Source organism: Lycium barbarum, chromosome 10 (genome assembly GCF_019175385.1).
Source record: "Lycium barbarum isolate Lr01 chromosome 10, ASM1917538v2, whole genome shotgun sequence".
NCBI classification, from domain to species: domain Eukaryota; kingdom Viridiplantae; phylum Streptophyta; class Magnoliopsida; order Solanales; family Solanaceae; genus Lycium; species Lycium barbarum.
In genome coordinates this window covers 17,403,920-17,427,383 of record NC_083346.1, presented here as the reverse complement: position 1 = coordinate 17,427,383, position 23,464 = coordinate 17,403,920, and the positions used below count along the sequence as shown (strand labels likewise).

Sequence of the window (23,464 nt, the reverse complement as noted above, 5' to 3'; positions counted from 1 at the left end):
ATGTGGTGTGTGAGCCGTGTGTGTGTGTGGGGGGGGGGGGGGGGGGGGGTTGTGGCCGTGTGGTGCCCCTTTTTTGTGAAGGGAGATGAATTGAATTGTTTAGTATGTTAAATGATGTTGTTGTGACCTTGTGATGTGAATGAAGATTTATGGTTCTAGTTAGCATGAAAAAAATTGTTGTTGAGTTGTTGTCGGAAAGTATGAGATGTTATTATAAAATGAAATTATGGAAATGGAATTGTTAAAGTGTAATTGTGGTTGTTGTTGATGAAATGGGAAGATGAAAAATGTGTTGTGAATGTTGTGTCGAAGGTTGGAGATTTCGGATGAATTCTAGTCTTGGTGGGATTTTTGTATATTTTGTAGAATGGTATGAAATGCCTTGAAATGCTTTTGAATGATCTTGAATTGGTAATGAATGTGTATGTGTCGATATTGGCTTGAAAAATTCGTAGTTGAATTGAATGTCGATGAATTATGTTGAAAGGAAGGTTACTAGTGTTGGAACGCATTTTAGATTGATTTTTGATGTTATTGGTTTGGTTGTTGGTATTGATGGTATGGTTGTTGATGAATTTGGCCGAGTTTAATTCTCGGGGATGTTGAATTTACAGGGGAGGTGCTGCCGAAATTTCGGTAGACAAATACTAATTAGAATTAAAAATTATAAGTACTAGTAGCTAATTTTTTGGAAATTGATAATATTATTGTAGATATTGGAGAGCCCGAGACCAGAGTCGGGATTTGTTGGCAAGCGATCGAGATTTGGTAGTGAGCGATTGAGGTATGTAAAGCTTACCGTTCCTCCTTTTTGGCTTGGCCTTTATGAAATAAACGAATGACATATATGAATGCTCCAAAGAAAATTCTACTCCTAGAGCCAGTAGGATGGCCTATGTCTTTGATTTCCATGAACTATTCCATATGATTTGTCACATGCCTATGATGTTTGAAATATTAGTCGATACGTTTTCGGATATGGTTTGAAAAATATTTGATATGGCTTAAATTTGGACACGTAAATTTTGGATATGTGCATATGGTTCTAAGACTCCGTTTGAAGTACCCTATAATGTTATTTGAAAGTTCCGTAATATGAATGATACTAAATTTTCAGAAAATGACCTATGATGTATTTTTCGAAAGTTTTGTAATTTGAAAGTTTGTAACTTTTGTATACTAATTCCGATGAACTCGATGCTTACCTTGAACCTTCTAATATCAATATGTATATGTATTTGTTCGTCGAGTCTTGGGATTCATTTAAAAATGTATATGCATATGGTTTCCGCACTACTCCGCTCGTGCCTACTACTATGATATCGTTCGCCGGATCCCAGACCGGTTTTGTAATCGTGCGCACTATGTTATATTCGGGAGTATGATGTGTTACGGTTCCCGAGGCCTCGCCATAGGGTCGGGTTCCCCTTATATACGACGTTATGATGTGATATGATATATGACATGTTCTGATATTGTGATGTGATATGATGGTACAATGTGTTCGGAGATTGTACGGAGATTTGAAACCTTCTGGAGTATGATGTGTTGTGGCGCCAGCGTTGGAGAGGCGACCACGTTCCTGAGCCTTATGCATGATTTTTATTTGCATGATATATATACATATACTTTCTGTACAGATTTCGATATACCCATTCTGTATCCATATTTTGTACTCCTCATTTCGGTTATGATTCGGATTTATGTATCTCATGCTTTGCATACTCAGTACATATTTCGTACTGACCCCCTTTCTTCGGGGGCTGCGTTTCATGCCCGCAAGTGCAGACGTTCGTTTTGGTGATCCTCCAGTAGAGGACACATATTCTGCCACTTGGACTACTTCTTTTGATTCGGAGCTCATATTTTTGGTACATATTTTCTGTTATACATATTCTGTATATATGACTATTTGGGTACGGCGGGGCCCTGTCCCGTCATATGTTCTGTTATGTTTTGTAGAGGCCTGTAGTCATATATGTGGGTCATGGGTCATGTTTGTTCGTTTGTGATTATGATTTGCGTCTTAATGCGGCCCCGTTTGCTATTATGGCCAAAACGGCCCATTTGTTTGTATATGTGTATATATCTGGCGATGTGTATTCCGCCAATCTATCAGATTTGGATATGATGTTTTCTGTACGGGCGACCGCTTAAGATGATTTTTGTTTTCAGTATTTGCTTAAATGACGAATGTTCAGTTTGAATGAAATTTTGATATGTCGATCTGGTACGTAAGTCTGTTTGGGTGTCCAAATAGGGCACCAGTTGCGGCCCACGGGGCTGGGTCGTGACAAAGCCCATATTTATCAGTTAGGTCATTGGATAGATCAATGAACACCGCCTTCTTCATTCGGAAATTTTCATAACAATGAGTCTCATTTCCTCGTAATATCTCTTGAATAAACTCATTTCCAGAGCGCATTGATGTACGACAAGGTTCTTTGCATAGGTATTTTTCACAATACATCAAAATGTATTTACCTGTTATATGACATAAAGCCATCCGCTCCTTCTCATCTTGCTCTCTCCGAATCTCTTCTAGTTCTTGATCTTCGTCATCTAACAAATCACTTAAATGAGGAGATACCACATTGCTAATATCCCAACTCTCCATTTAACTGAAAATGGAAATGACTCCAATTAGTAAAGAATGAAAGTTTTTCCAAGAACCCAATTTCAAGAGTTTTTAGAAACTCCATTGTTTCAATACACTCATATCTATCTTCGGAAAATCACATTGTAAATCTCAAATTACTATTCCATCAAAGAAAAACAACCACAGCAATACATAAAGTTCCCACGTTCATTAAAGCCAACACAACAACAATAACCATAAGGTCTAAGGATACAATCACAACGCCAACACAACATTAACAATACATAAAGTTTACACGTACAACCATAAGATTTAGGGATACAACCGCAATGTCTAAACAAGAAGCAATAAGTAAAGTTTACACGCACAACCATAATGTTCGAACATTAAATAATAAAAACTTTTAACCATAGCAACGCAATCAGCCCATTTTCTCAAGGTGTAACTGATAGTTATACTCCAACCAAGATTTCCAAGCTTCATCAGTTTCCATCTTAAGAAACAGTTGATGTACATCCTTCTTAAGAAACATGTTGCAAACATAGTTGTACTTTCCACTCCCAGCAGGAATATCAGAAAAATTTACCAACATATTCATACAATTATCGATGACGGGATCATCTACCGAAGGGGATGTAACAGTGCTTTTACTAGACATAAACTCCACTAGAGAGTGTATATCCTCTCTCATTGATGCCGCACCAGATTTTGCCTTTTTTTTTTTTTTGACTTGAGTGCTAGTGCCAATATCATCAATTGAACCTCGTCTTTTAAGTGACGGCTTAGGAAACATAATAGAATCCACATTCTGTATATCATCACTTTCATCATTCCCTTCATCACTAGGATTGATAAAGTGTTCTTTGTTGTAGCCACCAATATTATTTGTTCCTTCTTCATCAAGATCTACTCCAATGCTAGACATTTGTTCTTGATTCGCTGCACGTGCTCTTTCTCCAGTAGCAACAATATCAGAAAACAATGCATCATAGCGATACCATATAAGTGAAAGATCTATTTTCCTAAACTTATTGTATCGATCATCCTCCTGTAACAAAAAATTCAAAACTACTTTAACTAACCAAGAAATTTAGCAATGAAAGAAAAAAGAAAGACATATAGAAAAATGTGAGAGATGTACCTTAATTTTTCGCTCCCACCAATCATCATCTGCCATAATTGTATTTTTCGTGGCATCCCATCCTAAACCTGTCTCCCCTCTCATCAACTTCTTAAAAAGAATCCAATCTTTTTTCATGTTATCCCAATGATTTTTCATTTGTTTTTTTATCATAGTTTCTTCCCGTGGCTCTATTGAATTCTTCAACAACATTATTCCATCCATTTAAATGAGTGTGTGGTCTACGTCCTTGTCTAATCTCATTTTCACACAAATCTATAATTTAATGTTGGCATCATCATCCCACTTAGCGTTACTTCGTGCTTTACTAGTTTCCGGCATGATTGAATGTAAACAATCTGGAGAAAGGAGAAATAAACGTTCATGAACTCTGCAACATCATAATGTTGGCAGCCCAATAACTAAACACACAGCCACAATTCCCTAGTCACAGCTTTTTGTACACATACCAAAATAGAGAGATAATAAAGAAGAAGTGGAAGCATAAAAAATATTTGATTATTTGAATGTACCGAGAGTGGAGAAAAAGTGGATACAAAAATTTAAGTGTTTCTAAATACAACTTCAAGTTGGCCAATAAAGGAACCAGCCAGCAACAGCAGCAACCAGCAGCCAGCAGCTGCAGCAACAGCCAGCAGCCAGCAGCCAGCAGCTGCAGCAACAGCCACCAGCAGCAGCAGCAGCAGCCCGCAACTGCAGCCAGTAGCCAGCACCAGCACCAGCCAGCAGCAGCAGCAGCCAAATTTATATTATATATTGATATAAAAAAATATTATATTAAATTTTCGGTAACCAAGGTGAAGCCCAATCTCACGTGATATGACACTAATATTTTAAAGAAGTATGGCGTGCAACCTCACTAACCAAACCCAACCTACCATATCATCTTTCACCATCTCATCTTTTTACTTAAAATCAAAGTCTTTATTTGCTCTGTCCAAGTTCCTAATCTATTGACTAAAGATGATTAAGTGGTAAGCATTTTCATCTCCACTTGAATCACGTGGAGTTAATAATGGAGCAATGTTGGTTTTTTCTTTCTGGAAAACAAAAATTACGATCTGTTTATATGTTTGAAAAAAAAAATGAAAAGACCTTATTCGTTGCGTGCAAAGTTACAAATTCAAATTAGCAACTAACCTATCAACCTACCAGTCCAGTTCTTCCCCTTTGACTTCTAACAGGTTTTAACCCATTTCTCTATCTCTTTCATCATCCATGTAATATCAACCTAATCCATCTTACAAAATTTTAAATGAAGGAATAAAGTTAAAGCTAGTATTTCATACTTTCTTATGAAACATGTTGCTTTTGCTAGACCATGATAGTCGAACAACACATACATATCAGAGTAAATATGAGATGACAACAATAATAGTAGAAAGGCCGACAAAGGTATACAACAAGAGTTAGAGAAATAAGTTTAAATGACAACAACAGCCACAACTAATTCAATAACGCGGACTCACGGTTTCCAATCACCATCCCGTGAGTTCTATACGATAAACATACTAAATAGTCTTTAAGAGCTCTTTTATGAAGTTAAGAAGTGATAACATACCTCAAACACGAAGCGAACCAGCCCACTCTTGCCCCGACTTATAGGAATCAAACAAATACTACAACCACGAGAGCGAAAGATAAGAGCACATAAATCTGAAGGAGAATCGAATACTACACGAAAAGTAATATATAAGAAAAATAAGGAAGCCTTAAGCATCATTTATTACTCTTATATATTTTGAACTCTTAATAATTAATTTTCTTAAAATCAAATAGGTTTCTTCACTTCTATTTTATGGATTTTCCCTCATAACATTGAAGATCATTGAGAACAAAAAAAAAAAAAAAAAGCTAAAGAAATAAGAACCCGAAATTCGACTGAAATCTGAAGAACTTAATAAGGATATTGATAAATTCTATAGCTTCAAACTGGGTGGGCGGGCAGGGGGCAATAATGCTCTGAATAGTTATTGCTCTGAATATTAACAAATACTTGTCAAAATTAGTTTTACAAAATTAAGCAAGCCTGAGACTAGAACATGTAAAACTGCAGACACCAAATAGAGTAAAAATCTATTACTAATTCCTTTTGATAACTCCATCACTCACAAAAATTTCGACTAAACTTGCAAGAGAATAATGGAGAAAAACTTACCCAGATGAAAAGCTGCAGTGAAAGCAAGAGGATTGCGTAGAAGATGACTGAAAGAGGAAAAAAATTATATTTTTAGGGCTTTGATGAGAGACTGCGTTGTTTGTAGAAGATGATGAAAAGAGGAAGAGATCGTCACTTTTAGGGCTTTAGGTGAGAGGGTAGTGTGGGAATTAGAATAAAATATAAGGGATACAAAAGTAATTTTTTTGGTGAACGGAAATGGCTTTTAAGCCCCCCCCCCCCCCCCCCCCCCCCCAAAAAAAAAGTTAGGAATCCCAACTTCTCATAAATGACTGACTTTAAGCACTTTGTGGCTTATTTTAAGCACTTTAAGTTTGTACCCAAACACTAAAATAAGCTAAAAAGGGCTTATAAATTGGTCAAACCAACTTATAAGCCCATCCAAACGGGCTCTAGAGCTGTTAATATGAGCTTGATCCGTTGAGGCGGCCCAGCATAGCATGTGATGAAAACATTTGAGGGCCATCTTAGTTGGTTGCCACCAGCTAACCTATACTAACATTTTAAAAATATTCAACTGACACCAATATCAGGCAACTTCACACAAAATTTGGCAACAAAAAACCAAATTGAAGTAGGAGAATAATAATGTCCCAAACCAGTAATAACAGTTTTGTCAAAAAATAAAATAAAAAATTGAAGGCTGATTTTTGAGATTGCCGGTAAAACGATTAAGAATTCCATAAGATTCATTCCACAAATGCCCCTATTTTAGGGTGGTCTTTAATTTTTGCCCATCAGCACTTTTTGCGCGGCGTAACTTTAGATTTTGCTTGGTATAGTTAGATTATATCACACAAGTTATGCCGGACACAACAAAACTTTCAAACTTCACAAAAACATGACTTATGCCGAGCGAACTTAATTCTTATAGAACTTATGCCGAGGGAAGCAAAAGTTCAATTTCCGAAGATAAATTTTACAGAACTTATGCCGAGTGAAGCAGGTTTGAGTATTTTCTTTAAACGAGTAGTAGAGACAAAAATTAAAGACCCCATATATGAAAGGGTCAACTACGTATATATACATCTTAAGGAGAAATATTTACGAAACGTGACGATAGTTTTATATTTACAAAACATAACATTACAAACCCTATCTCTCTCTCTCTCTCTCTCTCTCTCTCTCTCTCTCTCTCTCTCTCTATATATATATATATATATATATATATATATTTTAAAAATACTTTTTATTTTTTTAAAAAATTATTTTTTATTTTTTTAAAAAAATATTTTTTTGTTTTTATTTATTTTTTAATTTTTTTTATTTTTTTTAATTTAAAAAAAAATATTTTTTAATTTAAAAAAAAATTAAAATATTTTTTTCACTCGAAAATTTATGTATGAAAGTTGTATAAAATATATATATCTCGCTCAAGGCTTAAAAAGTTTGCTCAAAATTTAGTGTATGAAAAATATATGAAATGTGTATATCTCATTCAAGGCTTAAAAAATCCGCTCAAAATTATGTGTATGAAAACAGTATGAAATTTGTATCTCGCTCAAGTCTTAAAATTTTGCTCATATTTTGGTATATAAAGTTCATGTTAGATTTCTGTAAAATTAATACAACTACAACAATATTTTATACAACTTTGATACAACATTCAAGACTTAAAATAATTGCTCAAATTTGTGTGTATGAAATGTGTATATCTTGCTCAAGGCTTAAAGAGTCGCTCAAATTTTGTGCATGAAGAACGTATGAAATGTGTATATCTCGATCAAGGCTTAAACATTACGCTCAAAATTTTATGCATGAGAATGGTATGAATGTGTATATCTCGCTCAAGACTTAGAATTTCATTCACATTTTTCGTATATAAAGTTTATATTAGGTTTCTGGAAAATTAATACAACTACAACAATATTGTAACAACTTTCATACAATATTCAAGGCTTAAGGTTTTCGCTCACAATTTTATGTATGAAAAATATATTAAAAATTTAGCTCACATATACACATTTCATAGAGCTTTCATACACAAAAAATTGAGGTAATTTTTTAAGCCTTTAAGCAAATATATATATATATATATATATATTTAAAAAATATTTAAAAATTATTTTTTTTAAAAAATAAAATATTTTTAAAAAATTAAAAAAAATTTAAAAAATTTTAAAAAAAATATTTTCTGGAAAAATAAATAAAAAATATATGAAAATCCGTCATGTTTCGTAATATATCATTATGTTTTATAAATAATAAAAACTATCGTCACGTTTCGTAAATATTTCTCCTTAATATATATATATATATATATATATATATATATATATATATATATATATATATATATATATATATATATATTACTACTTTATATAAGCACGGATGAAAACATTTTGTCGTCCTCACATTCATGTTTGTCCTATTGAGCTCTTACACGTGGCACCTGTTGCCCTCATTCCTTTTCCTCAGCCAATTTTCACTTTGGCCTTTGTAATGGTGCATTGTTTGACACTAAAGCAATAATTTGTGGATTTCTTCCTATTCCTTACTCCCTCCGATTAATAATAAGTGGTCGCTTTAACTTTTTTTGTTTTGGTTCAAAATAAGTACTTACTTACAGAATTAAGAAGAAATTAATTATTACAAATTTGCCTCTATTTAGATAAGTGAATTTGTAATCAAGAAACTATATTAGTTAGGTCTTTAATTAAGAATAGTTTAGTCAAAATATCTAAAAAAAAATACAAAGAGTTAGTATTTTCTTAAGGAGTGTGCTAACGCTCTTATTGTGAACCGGAGGAAGTATTAAATTACTCTTTTTTTTTTACTTGCCCCTTATATTAAAAAAGTAATAAAAAAATTCATTTATTTATTTTATCAAATTAAGATAGATTTATTGATTTTTGGTATATTATATACCACTAATTTCTCGATGCGTCTTTACTTTATACATTTTTTTTAAGAAAAGCAAAACCTACTCTTTTATGGGTTAAAATAAAACAAAAAATTATTGGTCCAAAGTACTCTGAAATCACTATCATGTACATGACATATAAATTTACAAAAAAAAAAAAACATATATTTCAATTATTATTTTGGATGTCAAAATTATCTTCAATTTTTTATGATTGTATGATGTCATATTTTATTCGTGTTGAATGAGTATGACTCTCATGTAATTGCTTATGTTGTCCTAACTTAATTATCTAAACTACATAAAAGATTTCGTGAATAATTTTGTTGATTGCCTTTGAGATTACTAATTCTAAAAGTAAAAGTAATTAATTGTTATCATATAGCGTTGAAAATGAAGGTAGTATTATCAGTCAAGATGGATTATTATTATTATTATTATTTGAATATTTATTGTTTGGTTAACCAAGAATGAATTTAAAGCATATATATATATATATATATATATGAAGAATTAAATTAATTAATATCCAGGTTCATTTTAACAAATTTATTTTCACTTAATTTCATTTAAAACTAAGCTTATGTTTTCCAATTTATGATCCTCACTGAGTCGTAATTATTTTAAATATTTTAAATCATAAAGTAATATTGAATTTTGTATTCCTTTGTATTTGCTAATTCTCCTTCTAAACTTTATTCCTCACAAATATTTTTTCTTTAAAGAATATTCAATTATGTGACCAAGAAACTTTAATAATTACAAAGACTTATCAACAACATATAACTAATGTACCATTATATTTCTTTAATTAAAATTATTATCTTTTTATCATGAGCTTAAGCCCGGGCCTCATGGAACTAGTATATGTATGTGTGTGTGTGTAGTTTTCCCTATATGAAAAGCAAAATTAAAGACCGGTGCGTTTTTAGGATAATGGATATATTAATGGATAGCAGATCTGGACGGCTACTGAGACCACAGTGGGCTTTGGGTCTGGGCTGAGAACATTCTGTGCTTATTTCAGTTTAACAGTTTTCTTCTTTGGGCAATTCGCAGGAATGGTCTTCTTTTGGGGTGGTCTTTAATTTTTATCCATTAAAAATTGGTGGTTTTTAATTTTTGTCCTTCGCTAGAACTCCTTCGTTTCTAGTTCGACCCCTCGTTCAATAATTTTTTTTTTTTTAAAATAGCAAGGTAGAGTTTTGCATGATTCCGATACTCTACCTTAAGGCATAGTTTTGAAGGCTTAAGGTAGAAGGTTGAATTCTACCTTAAGGCAGAGTTTTGAAGATAAAATTTGGCAAATCCAAACCTCTGCCTTGCGAAATTCCTCTTCTTTTTTTTTTTTTTTTTTTTTTTTTTTTTTTTTTTTTTTTTTTTAAATTGAGCTGGGGTTCTAACCCAGAACCTCGGAGTATTTGACAAAGAGCAAAAATTAAAGACCACCCCAGAAGGAGGGAAATCCACGCAAAAAAAATGTTCTTATTTAACAAATTTGGTTATCGACCAAAATAATTACACTCACTAGCTAAATATATATAAATAATATACTAATTATGTATAAGATGTGTTATATACAGAAAGTATACATTTGCTATTTGGTGGGCTGCTGTAAAATATAAAAATTTCTTTAATTAATCCCTAGCTAATTGTACATGGTGGGGGCTATATTTGATACGAGTCTAGGCATTTAAATTTTCTTAATTGATAAAAAAGTTGATTTTTTAATTCTTTCCTTTTGTTTTATCCAGCTCAAATGTGAACTGACCCAAACTAACTAAAACCAGACAATTTGTTTTCTAAAAATATCCAACCAGATTACTAAAATAAAATTAATGTTTTTTGGCTTTAGCTGATTTATTTTAATCTTGATTATACTCATTCTTAGAAGAGGGTAAGAGTTGCAAGGGTCTACCAGTATAAAAAACCATAACCAGCTCTTTCGGAAATTTCATAGAAGTATACGTATTGGGTGCTTTTTTATCTACTAGTAAAAGATATATGAGGATTATTTGGGAAAAAAAAAAAAAAAAAACCTCCTCATTAAGTCGCATTTGACGATTGCATGAGTTAAGAAAAATCTCTTTGTCTAAAAAAATAAAAAGGGTGAAAATCATTTTCATCCCTCAATTTTACATTAAAAATCAAACTCCTCCCTCAACTATGAACAATAGTCATTCTCCCCACTTTATCCTATGCAGTGTCTATTTTACCCTTGACATTTTTAATCCCTCATCTATGTAATACCTTTTTATATAATATATATATATATATATATATATATATTACCTAAATATCAATCATAAAAGTAACATTATGATATAAAATAAAGACTAACTTAATTCATAAAGTACAAAAGGTACTAAATGATGAAATAGGTAAGGCAGTACGTAACTATTGCTTTGTATTAATATTACTTCACTGCTCAACATTGCATGTGTGCTTCCTATTTATAGGAGCAACATACAAAGGATTAGTCACCAAGTAAACTCATAAAACTTACACGTATGAATTCCAAGATGAGCACAAGATAGTTAATGTACATCCACTACTTGAGATATTTACAACACATTAGATTTTGTTATGAATTCTAAAAGGATAATTCTACTTATAATATGAACTTACATAAAACTGTATTTATGATTGATAGTTAATATATTTATGATTGAGTATATAGCTTAATATCGTTCTATAATAAAAAGAATTAAATCCATAAAGTGTGTGTATATACACACATACACACACATATATATATAAGTTTCACTGATATCATATTCTCTATTGTCAATATATATACGAGTTTAATTTTGATTGTCACTAATGGAAGAATTTTTAAATAATAATTTAAAAATTCGTTTAATTATAAATAGACAATCTTTTAGGAATTTGTTATAGAATATACCTCTCTTTTTATTAATTAATTTGTATTACTTGCATTGAAACATATTTATAAAGTTATTATTACCTATTATTTTTACTTGTATAAATACAAATATTAGAGTTTTGATTATTATTAATAAAAAAATCTTATTGTTCTAATTTATTTCATTATAGAACGATGTAAGTTATATACTCAATTAGAATTTCTTACTTTCCTTTTTCCGTCTTGAAAGTAATATTTATTTTCTTATAGGAAATTTGTTACATAGATTAAGAAGATAAAAATATCATCATGATTTTAAAGAAATAAAAGAAAAAAAGACAAGTTGATAATATAATGTTAAAATAGGAATTTAAACAAGTTAATTAGGATAAAGGGGGGAGAATGATTATTGTTCAAAGTTGAGGAGGGACTTTGATTTTTAAAGCAAAGTTGCGGGGTGAAAATCAAAATAAATATATAGAGAGTTGAAAAGATTTTATTTGAGGGACTAGTTCCAACCAAACCTGCACGATAGAAATAGGTTTTGATATCACGGGATAAAAATGAAATTTATAATTGTCAAATTGAAATGAACTTGAAGTTTTGAAAATAACTGAATTTTGAATAGATGTTTACTAATATTTTCTTTTGATGATTTTGCAAAATTATTGAAGTTTAAACTTTGTAGTCAAACTTCAAATGTTTCTGGACACAAACTTTTGCTTGTAAAATGATTGACAATGTACAACATCACTGCACAATAACGTTGGAAGGCAATTTATCAATGATCATTATGTATACAATTTTCAAACGGCCATTATGTATAGCCTTACATGTAACAATTATCATTGAAGGTAGCTACTAGCTATATATATAATTATTTGATAGTTCCAGATTTATGTCAAATGATAAATCTGGAACTTTTTTCTTCATTTGCATGGTGTTGCCACTCAACTTTTTGGAAGCAATAGCTCATAAACGCATTCAAACTCCTACTGAGTCATGCCTTGCTTTATTGTTGAAGAGTCTGTAAGTTGTCCCACTATGATTAATTAAATAAAGATAATGTTAGTAACTCATTAACAAGAAGTTGAGAAAAATAGTAAAATGAATTTGATTATATGATTTTCATGTATAAACAAATAGCTAAGACATAGTTCACTAACTACTTGGTTGCTAGAAAGTTATGTTTTACAACTATTGTTATAAGACATTACGGGCTTCATACTTTGAGATGATAAACAAGAATGCAATTAAATTGTTTCCATTACATGAAAAAGTTTTAAGTATTCAACTAAAACTTTAATATGAGTAAAGTTAATAGGGTTAATGTTACCTTGGTCTTCAGGAGCTTCTAAATCATTTTTCTGCGAGGCTCCCTTGGATAAAATAAGTTTTGACGCCTTCATGTCTTTTCCTTTTCCCCATAGCACCACATATAAGCCCATTATTATAAGAAATCCACCTAATATACTGTCCATCACCAACAAGTTAGCCCAATAAGAAGATATATCACAAAATTCATGGTAGTATAATCAATGTATAACCGCTGTACAATTTGTATATACATTATAGTCAGTCGTATAATCAATGTATAACTGCTGTACAATTTGTATATACATTATGCACTGATTTTATACTTATTATATACTGAAGGGAGGGGGGCGGGGTGGCGGGTGTTTGAAAATTCACTTAGTAAAATGAAAATTGATTATCGATAAAATGGATTTCTTTTTTCCTGTTATCTTCGGTTTTATATAATAAGGCCATTGTTTTTGCAAGTAACAAGTACATATAAGTATAATCGCCTAATGCAACTAGTCTAAAAATCTGCCCCTAGTATGTTGAAACAAATTACCTTCCTAGATATAGGGTCTCATCAAGCAACAATGAACTTGCTAATGCCACGAAAAGAAGTATTAAAGGGTTGAAGACAGAGACAAATAGAGGCCCTCTTTTCTGAGAGCACCATGTCATCAAAATTACCACAATTCCAGATCCTAAAATTCCCTGCATAAAAAGACAATATAATTAGCAATCATAGTACACTTAAATTGTCTAATAACATCGACATTTTTTCTATACATAAAATTCTATATACATATTGACAATTTAATGAACATTGACTTACAAGATAGAGAACAACAAATAATCTTCTGTCCAAACCAAGCTTCCATTGAGAAACTTCTCTATCAAAGCATAATGCAAAAATGACTGACTGAATGGATCCCATTACGCTCATTAAGGCTGTGCTTGAGTAGTGGCATGGATAGTTTTTACTCACCTTTGCCTATTATTCAAACAAAAGGACTATAATTAGTCAAAGAAACAGAATTGCAAGCAAATACTAGAGAAATTCATACTACACATCTTTTGGTGTTTGGAGGGAAGATTTTTACTTCTGAGGAAAACATTTTCTACTAAAGGGAGAAAATGAATTCTCTTAATTATGCAGAGGGGTTATTTTCTTTCATAATTATCTCAATTCTTAACATTATATTACAGCTCAAAAAGTTTCATGAGAACAGTATACATTTATCTATCTTTAATAGTTAATTTTTTAGGAAAATATTTCTAATTAAACAACCAAGCACCGAAAAACATTTTCTACAAAATACGTCATTTTCTTGAATATATTTTGGGAAAATGACTACATTTTACCAAACACACATGCATCTTATATAACAATACATAATATTTCTCGATAAATATTTTAATCAACAGATTTAACGATGTATGCAATAAAGCTAGCAAATGCCACAAGAAGAAGATTACGAATATAAATACAATAGAAAAAGAAAAGTGAAAAATGAGGTATATATATACTACTTAATTACTTACCAATAATACTATCCATAGTGAATAACAAACACAAGACGTGACGGCGAGTACAATTCCTAAAGCAAAAGTGCCAGATTCAGCAAGTACTTTCTTATGTGTTGCTTCGTTAGCATGATGTAACAAATCAATTTTGATAGGCCACATGTGAACCTCTACTCCTTTGTATAATGTCAATACCATTGCTCCACCAACACATATCATTGTTCCCATTACCTTAGCTTTCCCACTTACTTTATCAAATGATAAGTTCTCGAACCTATGAAGAAAGGGGGGAAAAAAGATTACGTCAATGACATAATCAGAAATTTATATAAGAGGATTCACAAAAATATTCAGTATCGAAATTGGGGTGTGAACTTATGACCCTAGTAACTTTTGAACCTCCTCCATCACTATACTAGAATTGCTCTTATGTTCAGGAATTCAACAAATTATTTGTAATCTAAAATTTTTATTTTTACTTTATTTAATTTGCACAGTGTAATGCTTGGATGAAGGGATGCAATTGAACCCTCTCCCTCCTTCTAGCTTCACCTTAGCTTTATGGTATGCGCAAGTTGATCAACATAATTGAAGTTCTCGAAAAGAATTTTTTTTTTCATGAAAAACAAATACTAGTCTGGTGATAGTCAAAATGAGAAAAAAAAAAACCACATAAAGGTTTTATCAAATATTTCATTAGACTTTAAGTAATTTTGTACATTGACGGTCATAGTTGATGAATAGGGAGGCTCTTTTTTCCTCCTCCTTTGAGCTTGAGGATTTACACCAAAAAAGTAACATAAGAATAAAGGATATATATATCTACCTGAGGAGGACTGCTATTACAAAAGTCATTGCTGGGATAAGATTGTAAATTGCGGTTGCAAATGTTGCAGATGTCATTATCACACTTGTATAAAATAAAATCGAGAACAGAGAACCCCTGAAATACCACAATTAGATGACATGAATTTATAAGCTCTCTCTTCTTGTAACCAAAAAAAGAAAAGTTGTCAAGATTATAGTGCAGCAAAAGAAACTTAAAATTGTTTCCTCAATTGTAGCAGAAACTCAAAACGTATACTCATAGTACTATATTATATAATGTTTACAAATCAGGCTTGCTTTGGTCTTCCCATTTTTATAGTACAATCTTGACCCTTCCTTTGACTCTACTTTTATCTAAAAATCCATCTTTTTCACAGTAAATAGACGTTCAGAAATTCATCAAAAAAAAAAAGGAACTTTAATTTGCATAAAATGTTTTCCATAGAAGATATTTTTGGGGAAACGTGTTAAGATATAGAGTACCAACTCATCCTTACTAATTAGATATGCAATTGTAGCTGTCTTTCATTAATTAGTGGCGTTTCTTTTCAATTTGTTCTGAGAGATAAGAATCTTGAAAAGAAAATAGTATTTTTTTTGTTCAAAAGTTGATAATGTATTATATACTCCTTAATATGCATTACACCAAAAGCATTGCCATATTGTGCATTACGCCTATCCAAGAGGGGTATTTTCTGAAGTTTGTTTAGGGAAGCTTCAAAAAAAAGTTAACAACGAATACCAATTGGATAATATGGTAAATGGTAATAATTGTTTTAAAATAATATTTGCATCTCTTAAATATTCGCGTACTGAGTCATTCTCTTTTTTGATAGTTTAAGCAGATTCTTAGCAATAGTGACAATGTTCTTGGGAATTGGAATCGACATAAACGTTTTTTCCAAGATATATTTAATTTTATCCGACCTAAATAGATTGAACACCTTTTTAAGTTGATCTTTATTCTTTTTATGTAATTTTAGTCCCATTTTCTAGTTTTAGATTCTCCTCTTGCCAAAATTTTAAAACAATTTTTTTATTGATGCGATTTACAGCTTAGGGCTCAGTTGTACGATGGATAAACAAAAATAGTCCTGAGATAAAAATTTAGTACTGTTTTATATCACGTTTGATTGGAATAAAATCCGGAGATAACTAATCCCGGGATTAGTTATCCCAGAATTATAGTATTATTTTATCCCACATTGAGGGTGGAATAACAATCCCGAAATAACTAATCTCGGGATTAGCTATCCCTGGATAACTTGTTTTCTAGCCAAACGAGCCCTAAGTACCGTTGCTTGACCTTTCATTAATTACGGAGTCACTTATTTGGACCCAATATTTGAATGGGTTATATATCTCCCGAGCTTTTATTATCTTTTAATACAAATTTCTGCCTTAATAATTTAAAATATGCATCTTCATGCTTGTTGAAAGTTAAGAGTTGCATCACTTACCCTAGTAGCCCAGAGAGAAATGCTTGCAGAATAACAGTCCAAGTTAATTTCGGCCGCTTATTCCTACAAAAGGAATTAAAAATTAATTCTTGTCAAACAAATATTTTGTATTTAAAATCACAAATATAATGATGTCTCTTTCATTAAAGAAGAAGAATAGATTATTGTCTCTACCAATTTTCTAAATATTTGCATCTTGTTGTATTTTCGATTTGAAATATCATAAGAATTCTTTTAAGAAATTTAAAATACATGCCAACACTTTAATATGCAAATTTATCGGAATAACTTTTGATTGAAAAAGTGCCATTTGAGCAAGGTATATTTTTCTTTAAAAATCTTACTGCTTAATAAACTAAAAGCAGAAGCATATACGTATAATATACTAAAAGAGTCAGATAAATAGAGTATGAGTATCTCGTTGACTTTTCCAAGAATTCTTATGTCGTCAAAGATACATTCATCACCAATAAAAAGGGACAGAGATAAGTATTTTGAAATTGAAAATAAGAATAAAAAGGACACAAAACATAATGTGGTGGAGCAATAATTAAAAGTGCATATAATAGACTTGGCGGGGTCAAAAGCGACACTCAGAAAGATAGGGAAATATTCTTTTCTCAACAAGTCATGTAGATGAACATACCCATAAGTTTTTATTTATACTGTTAAGTATCACTACTTGCAAACTTTTTCTACTTAGAAAAGATTGTTTTAAAATCTTCTTTTTGGTTTCTCTTTAACAACTATTCTCTCCTTCAACCAAAAAACAAAAAAAAAACAAAAAATGTATTCTCTCCGTTCCATTCTATGGGGCAGGGTCGAGTACGATAAATGGTCATATTATTCTATTTCGAAAAGAATTTAGATGTTTTTTTATTGGATGAGGGTGGTACGTATTATCTTGAGACACCTCGATCGACTATTATTCTATTGGTAATTTCTATCTCCCACCATTATAAATACTAAATATCTTTGTCCATCATGTATGAGTACAAATATAGAATCTGACATTTTCGTAAGTTTACATATTTAAAAATCATATTAAAAATAAAAACCAAAAGTTAAAATACTCTATAATTCAAAATTTCTTAAAAAATTTGTGATCACGCAATATTCTCATTGACTCTTCAAATAGTAATAATGTCAGATGGAGTGCAACAGAAAGATTATATTACTTTCCTTGAAACTTTTCTTAAATTGATTAATATCGTACTTAAAGTTGTCTCTATGCCCAGTTAATTAATTATGACTAAAATTGTTATAAAATAAAAGACATTTCAAGGATGAGAAATACGCACCCATTACAGATGAACAAGTTTATTGCTCAATAAGCAATTAATGTAGTATACATTAATTCATCAGATCAGATAGCATGTCACAATAGCCTGTTCGATCAAATTTCTAAAATTTGTTTTTTGTCAGAATTGTTTTTTAAAAAAGTGGAGTACCTTTAATTTGAAGGGTAGCAATTTGTGTTTGGTTAATCAGTTTAGAAAATATTTTTGTCAATCTTAGAATAACATTTTGTGCTTGGCCAAGGTTTCAAAAGCGTTTCTGACGAAGAATCCTTTTTTTTTTTTTTTGCTTCTGAAAAACAATTTCTATTAATAAAAAATGCTTACATTAAATAACTTGGTTAATAATCTCAACTCTCTAACATAAGATGCGCTTTTAACTTCCCAAAAATTTGGCCAAACGGGTGAATAAAGTCTAAATTCTCAAGAATCTTGGATGAAAGCAAGAAGATTATGAACAAGTTAATCAATTACCATTCAGCAACGATAGCAATGGGACCAAGAAAGGTAGTAGCAAAGATCCACCTATAAGCAACCATAACTCTCATGGTCATTCCATCATCTGCTGCCACTTTTGACAATACAATATTTCCTCCTAACAAAACTGCTGCCAAAGTCATTGCTCCAACATGTTTCACTCTTTCTAAACCTGTATAATTCTCCATGATAGAAAGTATAGAAAAAGAGCTGTGTATATTTTTGGGAGTACTAAGATGCAATATGTATTGTGGTGCGGAGAGAATTAAGTACCAAGTGAGCTATTGTTTGGCCCTTTTTATTAGCGAAATTGCGTGTTCATGCAGCACAATATTTACAACTTTTCTTGCATGCATGCACCATCTTGTAGACAAGTCATGTCTTATTCTACTTTTCTGCTTCTTCTGAAAAAGCTTTGTGGTGGAATAGCTAGTCTTTTCGAAGGGACCTTTCACTATGCATACAAAAACATGTTGGAGGGCCACTTCATCCCCTTGTACCGTTCCTCTCTTAAGCCTTTACTTTTGTGATATTCAAATAAATAATATACTGAATTTTCCCACTTTTTTTGGGGTAAAGTATTTTTATTAATTTCCCATATTTCCATACACATGTTGTCTAAGCTGATTGACGATAGGGCGGGTTTGGCCGATAGTAGTTAGCCGTTGCTGGCGGCAAATGTCACCGTTCCCGAGGTTAATAAATAATTAAATATTTAATTTTGAAGTGCATTGAATTTGAATTTTATGGGTTTCATTTGGGGATTCAATAACAATTTATTTGATTTATTGAGTTCAAAATTTATTTTTATAATATAGTGGATTTATTAACACATATATAGGGTCTGAACAAAATTAGACGAACACACAACTAATGCACTAGGTATGCCACCGATTCACCCGAATATACGAACCCATAAATAATGCACTAGGTATGCCATTGCCGCTGATTTTCCAAAATATACTATCGATCTATGTTTGATACAAACAAGTGCATACTGATGATTTTAAATAATCTAATACTAGTATTTTTTAATTTTATTGTGTGTATAATTTTAACTGATTAAAAGTCCAAAAAGAAAGAAAAAACAAGACATCAACTTCTTTTTAGACATTGGGTATGTTGGTAGCCCTTAAAAGCTCGATTTTCAGTATGATCCGTATCTTCTATGGGTGCCTTTCAAAAGCTTGGCGGTTGGCACATGAGATCTCTTAATTTGGAGTTTATCGAGTAAGATATAAGATAATATATCATAACTTTACACATTTATAATTTCATTTTTGAATGGTGGGTTTAACAGGGAACAACTTTAAGAAAAAAATTATTTAGTTGAACGAACAGAAGGCAAATTCCTGGTAACTCGCAAGCACGTAGGTAGAAGCAAGAACCTCGGAAAAACTGGGATTACGAGGCAGACAGCGATGAATGTGGTTTGTATAATTGTAGCCTTCCAGTTGCATATTGTGATCAATAATTGAGAATTATAAGTTGTCAAGTTATCAGCACTAATTGAAAGATTCTATACATCTTTTGCCAAAAAGGATGATCCTTCTCCCACTTTTGAAGCTAGGCCTTAATTAATTTTATTAAAATTAAAAAGTCTGAATTTGAACACATATTTGAATATTAAAATGTGTGTTAAAATTTAGATATTTGAATCTTAATGCACCTATAAATATTAAAATATTGAGATTTGAATATTAAATAATTAAGACCGTTTGTTTTTCAATATCTGAATATATAAATCATATTTTTATTTAAAAATTAATAAATAATTCAATAAAATAATAAATTCATCTAACACTATATCAATAAAATATTTTAAAAAAATTATGTGATGGTTGGTGGAGGTGATGTCTAGTTGTGGTGGTTGTGGTGTTGATCGGAGATGGTGTTGGCTAATGGTATAGTAGCTAGCTAGTGGAACTGATGGTGACTGATAATAGTGGTTGATGGTGGTAGTCGGTGGTGGTGGCTGATAGTTGCGGTGGATGATAGTGATAGTTAATTGTGATGGTTAATGATGAGGGTGGTTAGCGATATATAATGGTGACTATTATATGGTGGTGGTGATTGTAAATAGCAAGGGGTTAGTAGTGGCAAGGACTGATTATATTGATTGGCAACGGTAATGGTTGTGGGTGGTGGACAATGGTAGTTGATAATGTTGGGCAACGGCAACAACAACAATAGTTGATAATGGCGGACGATGACAATAACGATGAATCGATGGAATTAGTGAACTGTCATCTTTGTAGTAATCCTTAAATAGACATCTTGATGATATTAAGACTTTGTTACAGATCTATTTAGACTCATTAAATAGTTGTAACATAAAAAGAAAAACACACTTAATAGGAGTAGTTAAGTTCTGAATGATTGAGATTCAGACTAAAGATACAAATGAGCTTATTGATTTAGATATGAATGATTAAAATTAAGACCTTCATTAAGTGTAAATAAATAAATGAGGAAGGTTAAGACCCGTTCGCATGTTATGTATACGTCTTATAGTGAATGACCCGTCTTATTTTTAAAAATCCTAGTTAAATAAAATGAGAATTACGTGTAAACTTCTTAATTTACACTATCATCTATGTCATTTGAACTCTTTTTTAAATGTCTTTTTCTTGTCTGTTTACTTACCCCTAATTAAATTTTACTTCTTTCTAAATTACTTCTTTTATAGAAAAGCTACTCACTGATTTTTGATTATATAAATAAGGGCAATTTTGACAGAATGAGATCAAATTCTTCTTGAAATTCTAAAACACCACTTATTTTGAAATAAAATGAAAAGCATAAAACACCATTTATTTAAAAACGGAGGGAGTATGTTGATCTTTTCAAACTTTTGTAATTGATCAATCTAGGCTAAATATATAAAATGAGAAATGCAATTGCTAGATCTTCTTCTACGTACCCGGAAAAAGATACTTTGTCCTTGTATAAATTAATCTCCACATTGAAATTTATCTGGGACGTAAAATTTCCCCGTTGGGTGTAGGAGGGTGTAAAAAATTAGATAGTGTACGTAGCTTTCGCCATCCAATTTATTAATTACATAAGGAATTGGGAAACAATTAATCTAAAGAAATAAAACGAAGAAGAAGATACGATTTATGTCTACTTTGAGCATACATTGAACAGAGTCCTAATATAGAAATTTCTTAATTTGGATTCATCAGCATCATGTTTCAATAGCAGTATTAGTTGATGGAGAATGGGGAAAAAAAAAATAGTGGAAGGAAGTGGGGTTGGGATGGGGGCTGGGGAGATAGTGGGAAAATGGATATATTTTGGCTCAAGTATGTCAACATAAGAAGGACAAAATAAAAGGAAAAAAACATGTCAAGATAAGACATTAATTAATGTGGGAAAGATTCCAAGTATCCCACGTTCTCTGTATGCTTATTGGGAAAGAATCCTGCAACTTTTGTTTTCCAGGATTCTTGATTTTTCAAGCTACTGGACTTTCTTAATGTTAAAACATGAAAGACAACAGAAATTGGGGTAGTATTGTTTAGGCTTCTTTTGGTTCTAATGTGATTAGCTTAAGTTGCCATACTTGCAATATTTACTTATGATATCGTTATGATTACAATCTATTTTAAAGCGTAATGCTATTTTAGCTTGACCTTCAATTTTGACAGGGTTAAAGTAGTGTCTTCATTTTAATGAAATGGAAAGAGAAGATATTTGGATATTTTTTGCACAAATCTAAGTCATCGCGTTGCTTAATTAGTCTAACAAAAATTATCATGAAAATGAGTATCAATTGCCAATTAGGTAACGATAGTCATCGTGTTACTTATTCGGTCTAACAAAAATGATCATGAAAATGAGGATCAATTGCCAATTAGGTAACGATAGGTGTCAAATTTGGTCTGAATTGAGATGAAACCAACTGACAACAATTAGTCTTTCAATTAATGTTCCACTTACATGATCGTGCATGTTGTTTCCAATGGAAAGACGTGAAGGTTTTGAGATGTAGCTAATGTAAAAAAAAAGTTGATTAGGGTCAACAAACTCCATCATTCTTTTGGCTAGTGAAAAACGGGACGAAAGTGTAAACTAAGCGGGAGAATTTACTTTCACAGAATCCTATAATCATTTAAATTATATATACCAACAACGCAAGTATTATATTTTAATCAATTTTTAGGACATTACTTACTTATTTTCAAGGTTAGCATGTCATAAAAGTTCTTTTGATCAAAAAAGGGGGAAAAAACATCGGCTACATAAAAATTTAAAAAAACAATATAAGTGTCAAACTTCATATTGAGATAGAAGCTGACAATTGGTAAACTCAACATCAGTGAAAATATCTGCTTGAGAAGAGCTCAAAATGACATCCCCAACCCAAGTTAAGCCAAATTTGCCTAACGGTTTAGGATGGATGAATTGAGCAAGGACGTGAGTCCCATACCATATCGATCGGGAATTTCCCTACCATCATCCTTTTTCTCTAATTAAGGTTAATAGTTACTACCTCTGTCCCAATTTATATGAACGTTGACCTATTTGGGGAGTCACATAACTCTTTCGTTGAGTACAATTTCAAATATAAATTTTTTGAATATTTTATAATAAAATTTACATATTTTAAACTACACAAAAGGTACTATAAATTTGCATAATTAATAATCTATTTTCCTTTTAGGTGTTATTGTTGTGAAGATCCAAAGGCAGAAACTATTTCACGTGTATTCCTTCAATCACCTACTGCACAATACATATGGAATAATTTCTGCAGGCCTATGGTTTAAATATCGAGAATTTACAGTTGGGTCAGGTGATTAATCAATGGTGGGAGATCCGAGTAAATAATCCTGTAATTAGATACATTTTTCAGGCAATACCATTAATTATTGTGTGGGAGCTGTGAAAAAGGAGGAATGCAATCAAGCATGGAGAAAGA

The 23,464-nt window shown here is 31.4% G+C and overlaps 2 protein-coding genes across 2 annotated transcripts; both read right to left on the bottom strand.

Moving 5' to 3' along the window:
* Positions 1–2,830: 2,830 nt before the first annotated feature.
* On the bottom strand, positions 2,831–4,278 carry LOC132615326 (uncharacterized). The gene is made up of 2 exons (XM_060329910.1): positions 3,741–4,278; positions 2,831–3,647 (listed from the first exon to the last, which is right to left on the bottom strand). The coding sequence occupies exons 1-2, from the start codon at positions 3,942–3,944 to the stop codon at positions 3,021–3,023; spliced, it is 831 nt and encodes a 276-aa protein (XP_060185893.1). The 5' UTR covers positions 3,945–4,278; the 3' UTR covers positions 2,831–3,020.
* An 8,139-nt stretch (positions 4,279–12,417) lies between these two features.
* Positions 12,418–18,866, bottom strand: LOC132615989 (WAT1-related protein At1g25270-like). Its single transcript, XM_060330590.1, has 8 exons — positions 18,535–18,866; positions 16,763–16,825; positions 15,301–15,417; positions 14,493–14,748; positions 13,783–13,941; positions 13,510–13,661; positions 12,988–13,124; positions 12,418–12,693 (listed from the first exon to the last, which is right to left on the bottom strand). The coding sequence occupies exons 1-8, from the start codon at positions 18,723–18,725 to the stop codon at positions 12,644–12,646; spliced, it is 1,125 nt and encodes a 374-aa protein (XP_060186573.1). The 5' UTR covers positions 18,726–18,866; the 3' UTR covers positions 12,418–12,643.
* Between the last annotated feature and the right edge of the window lie 4,598 nt (positions 18,867–23,464).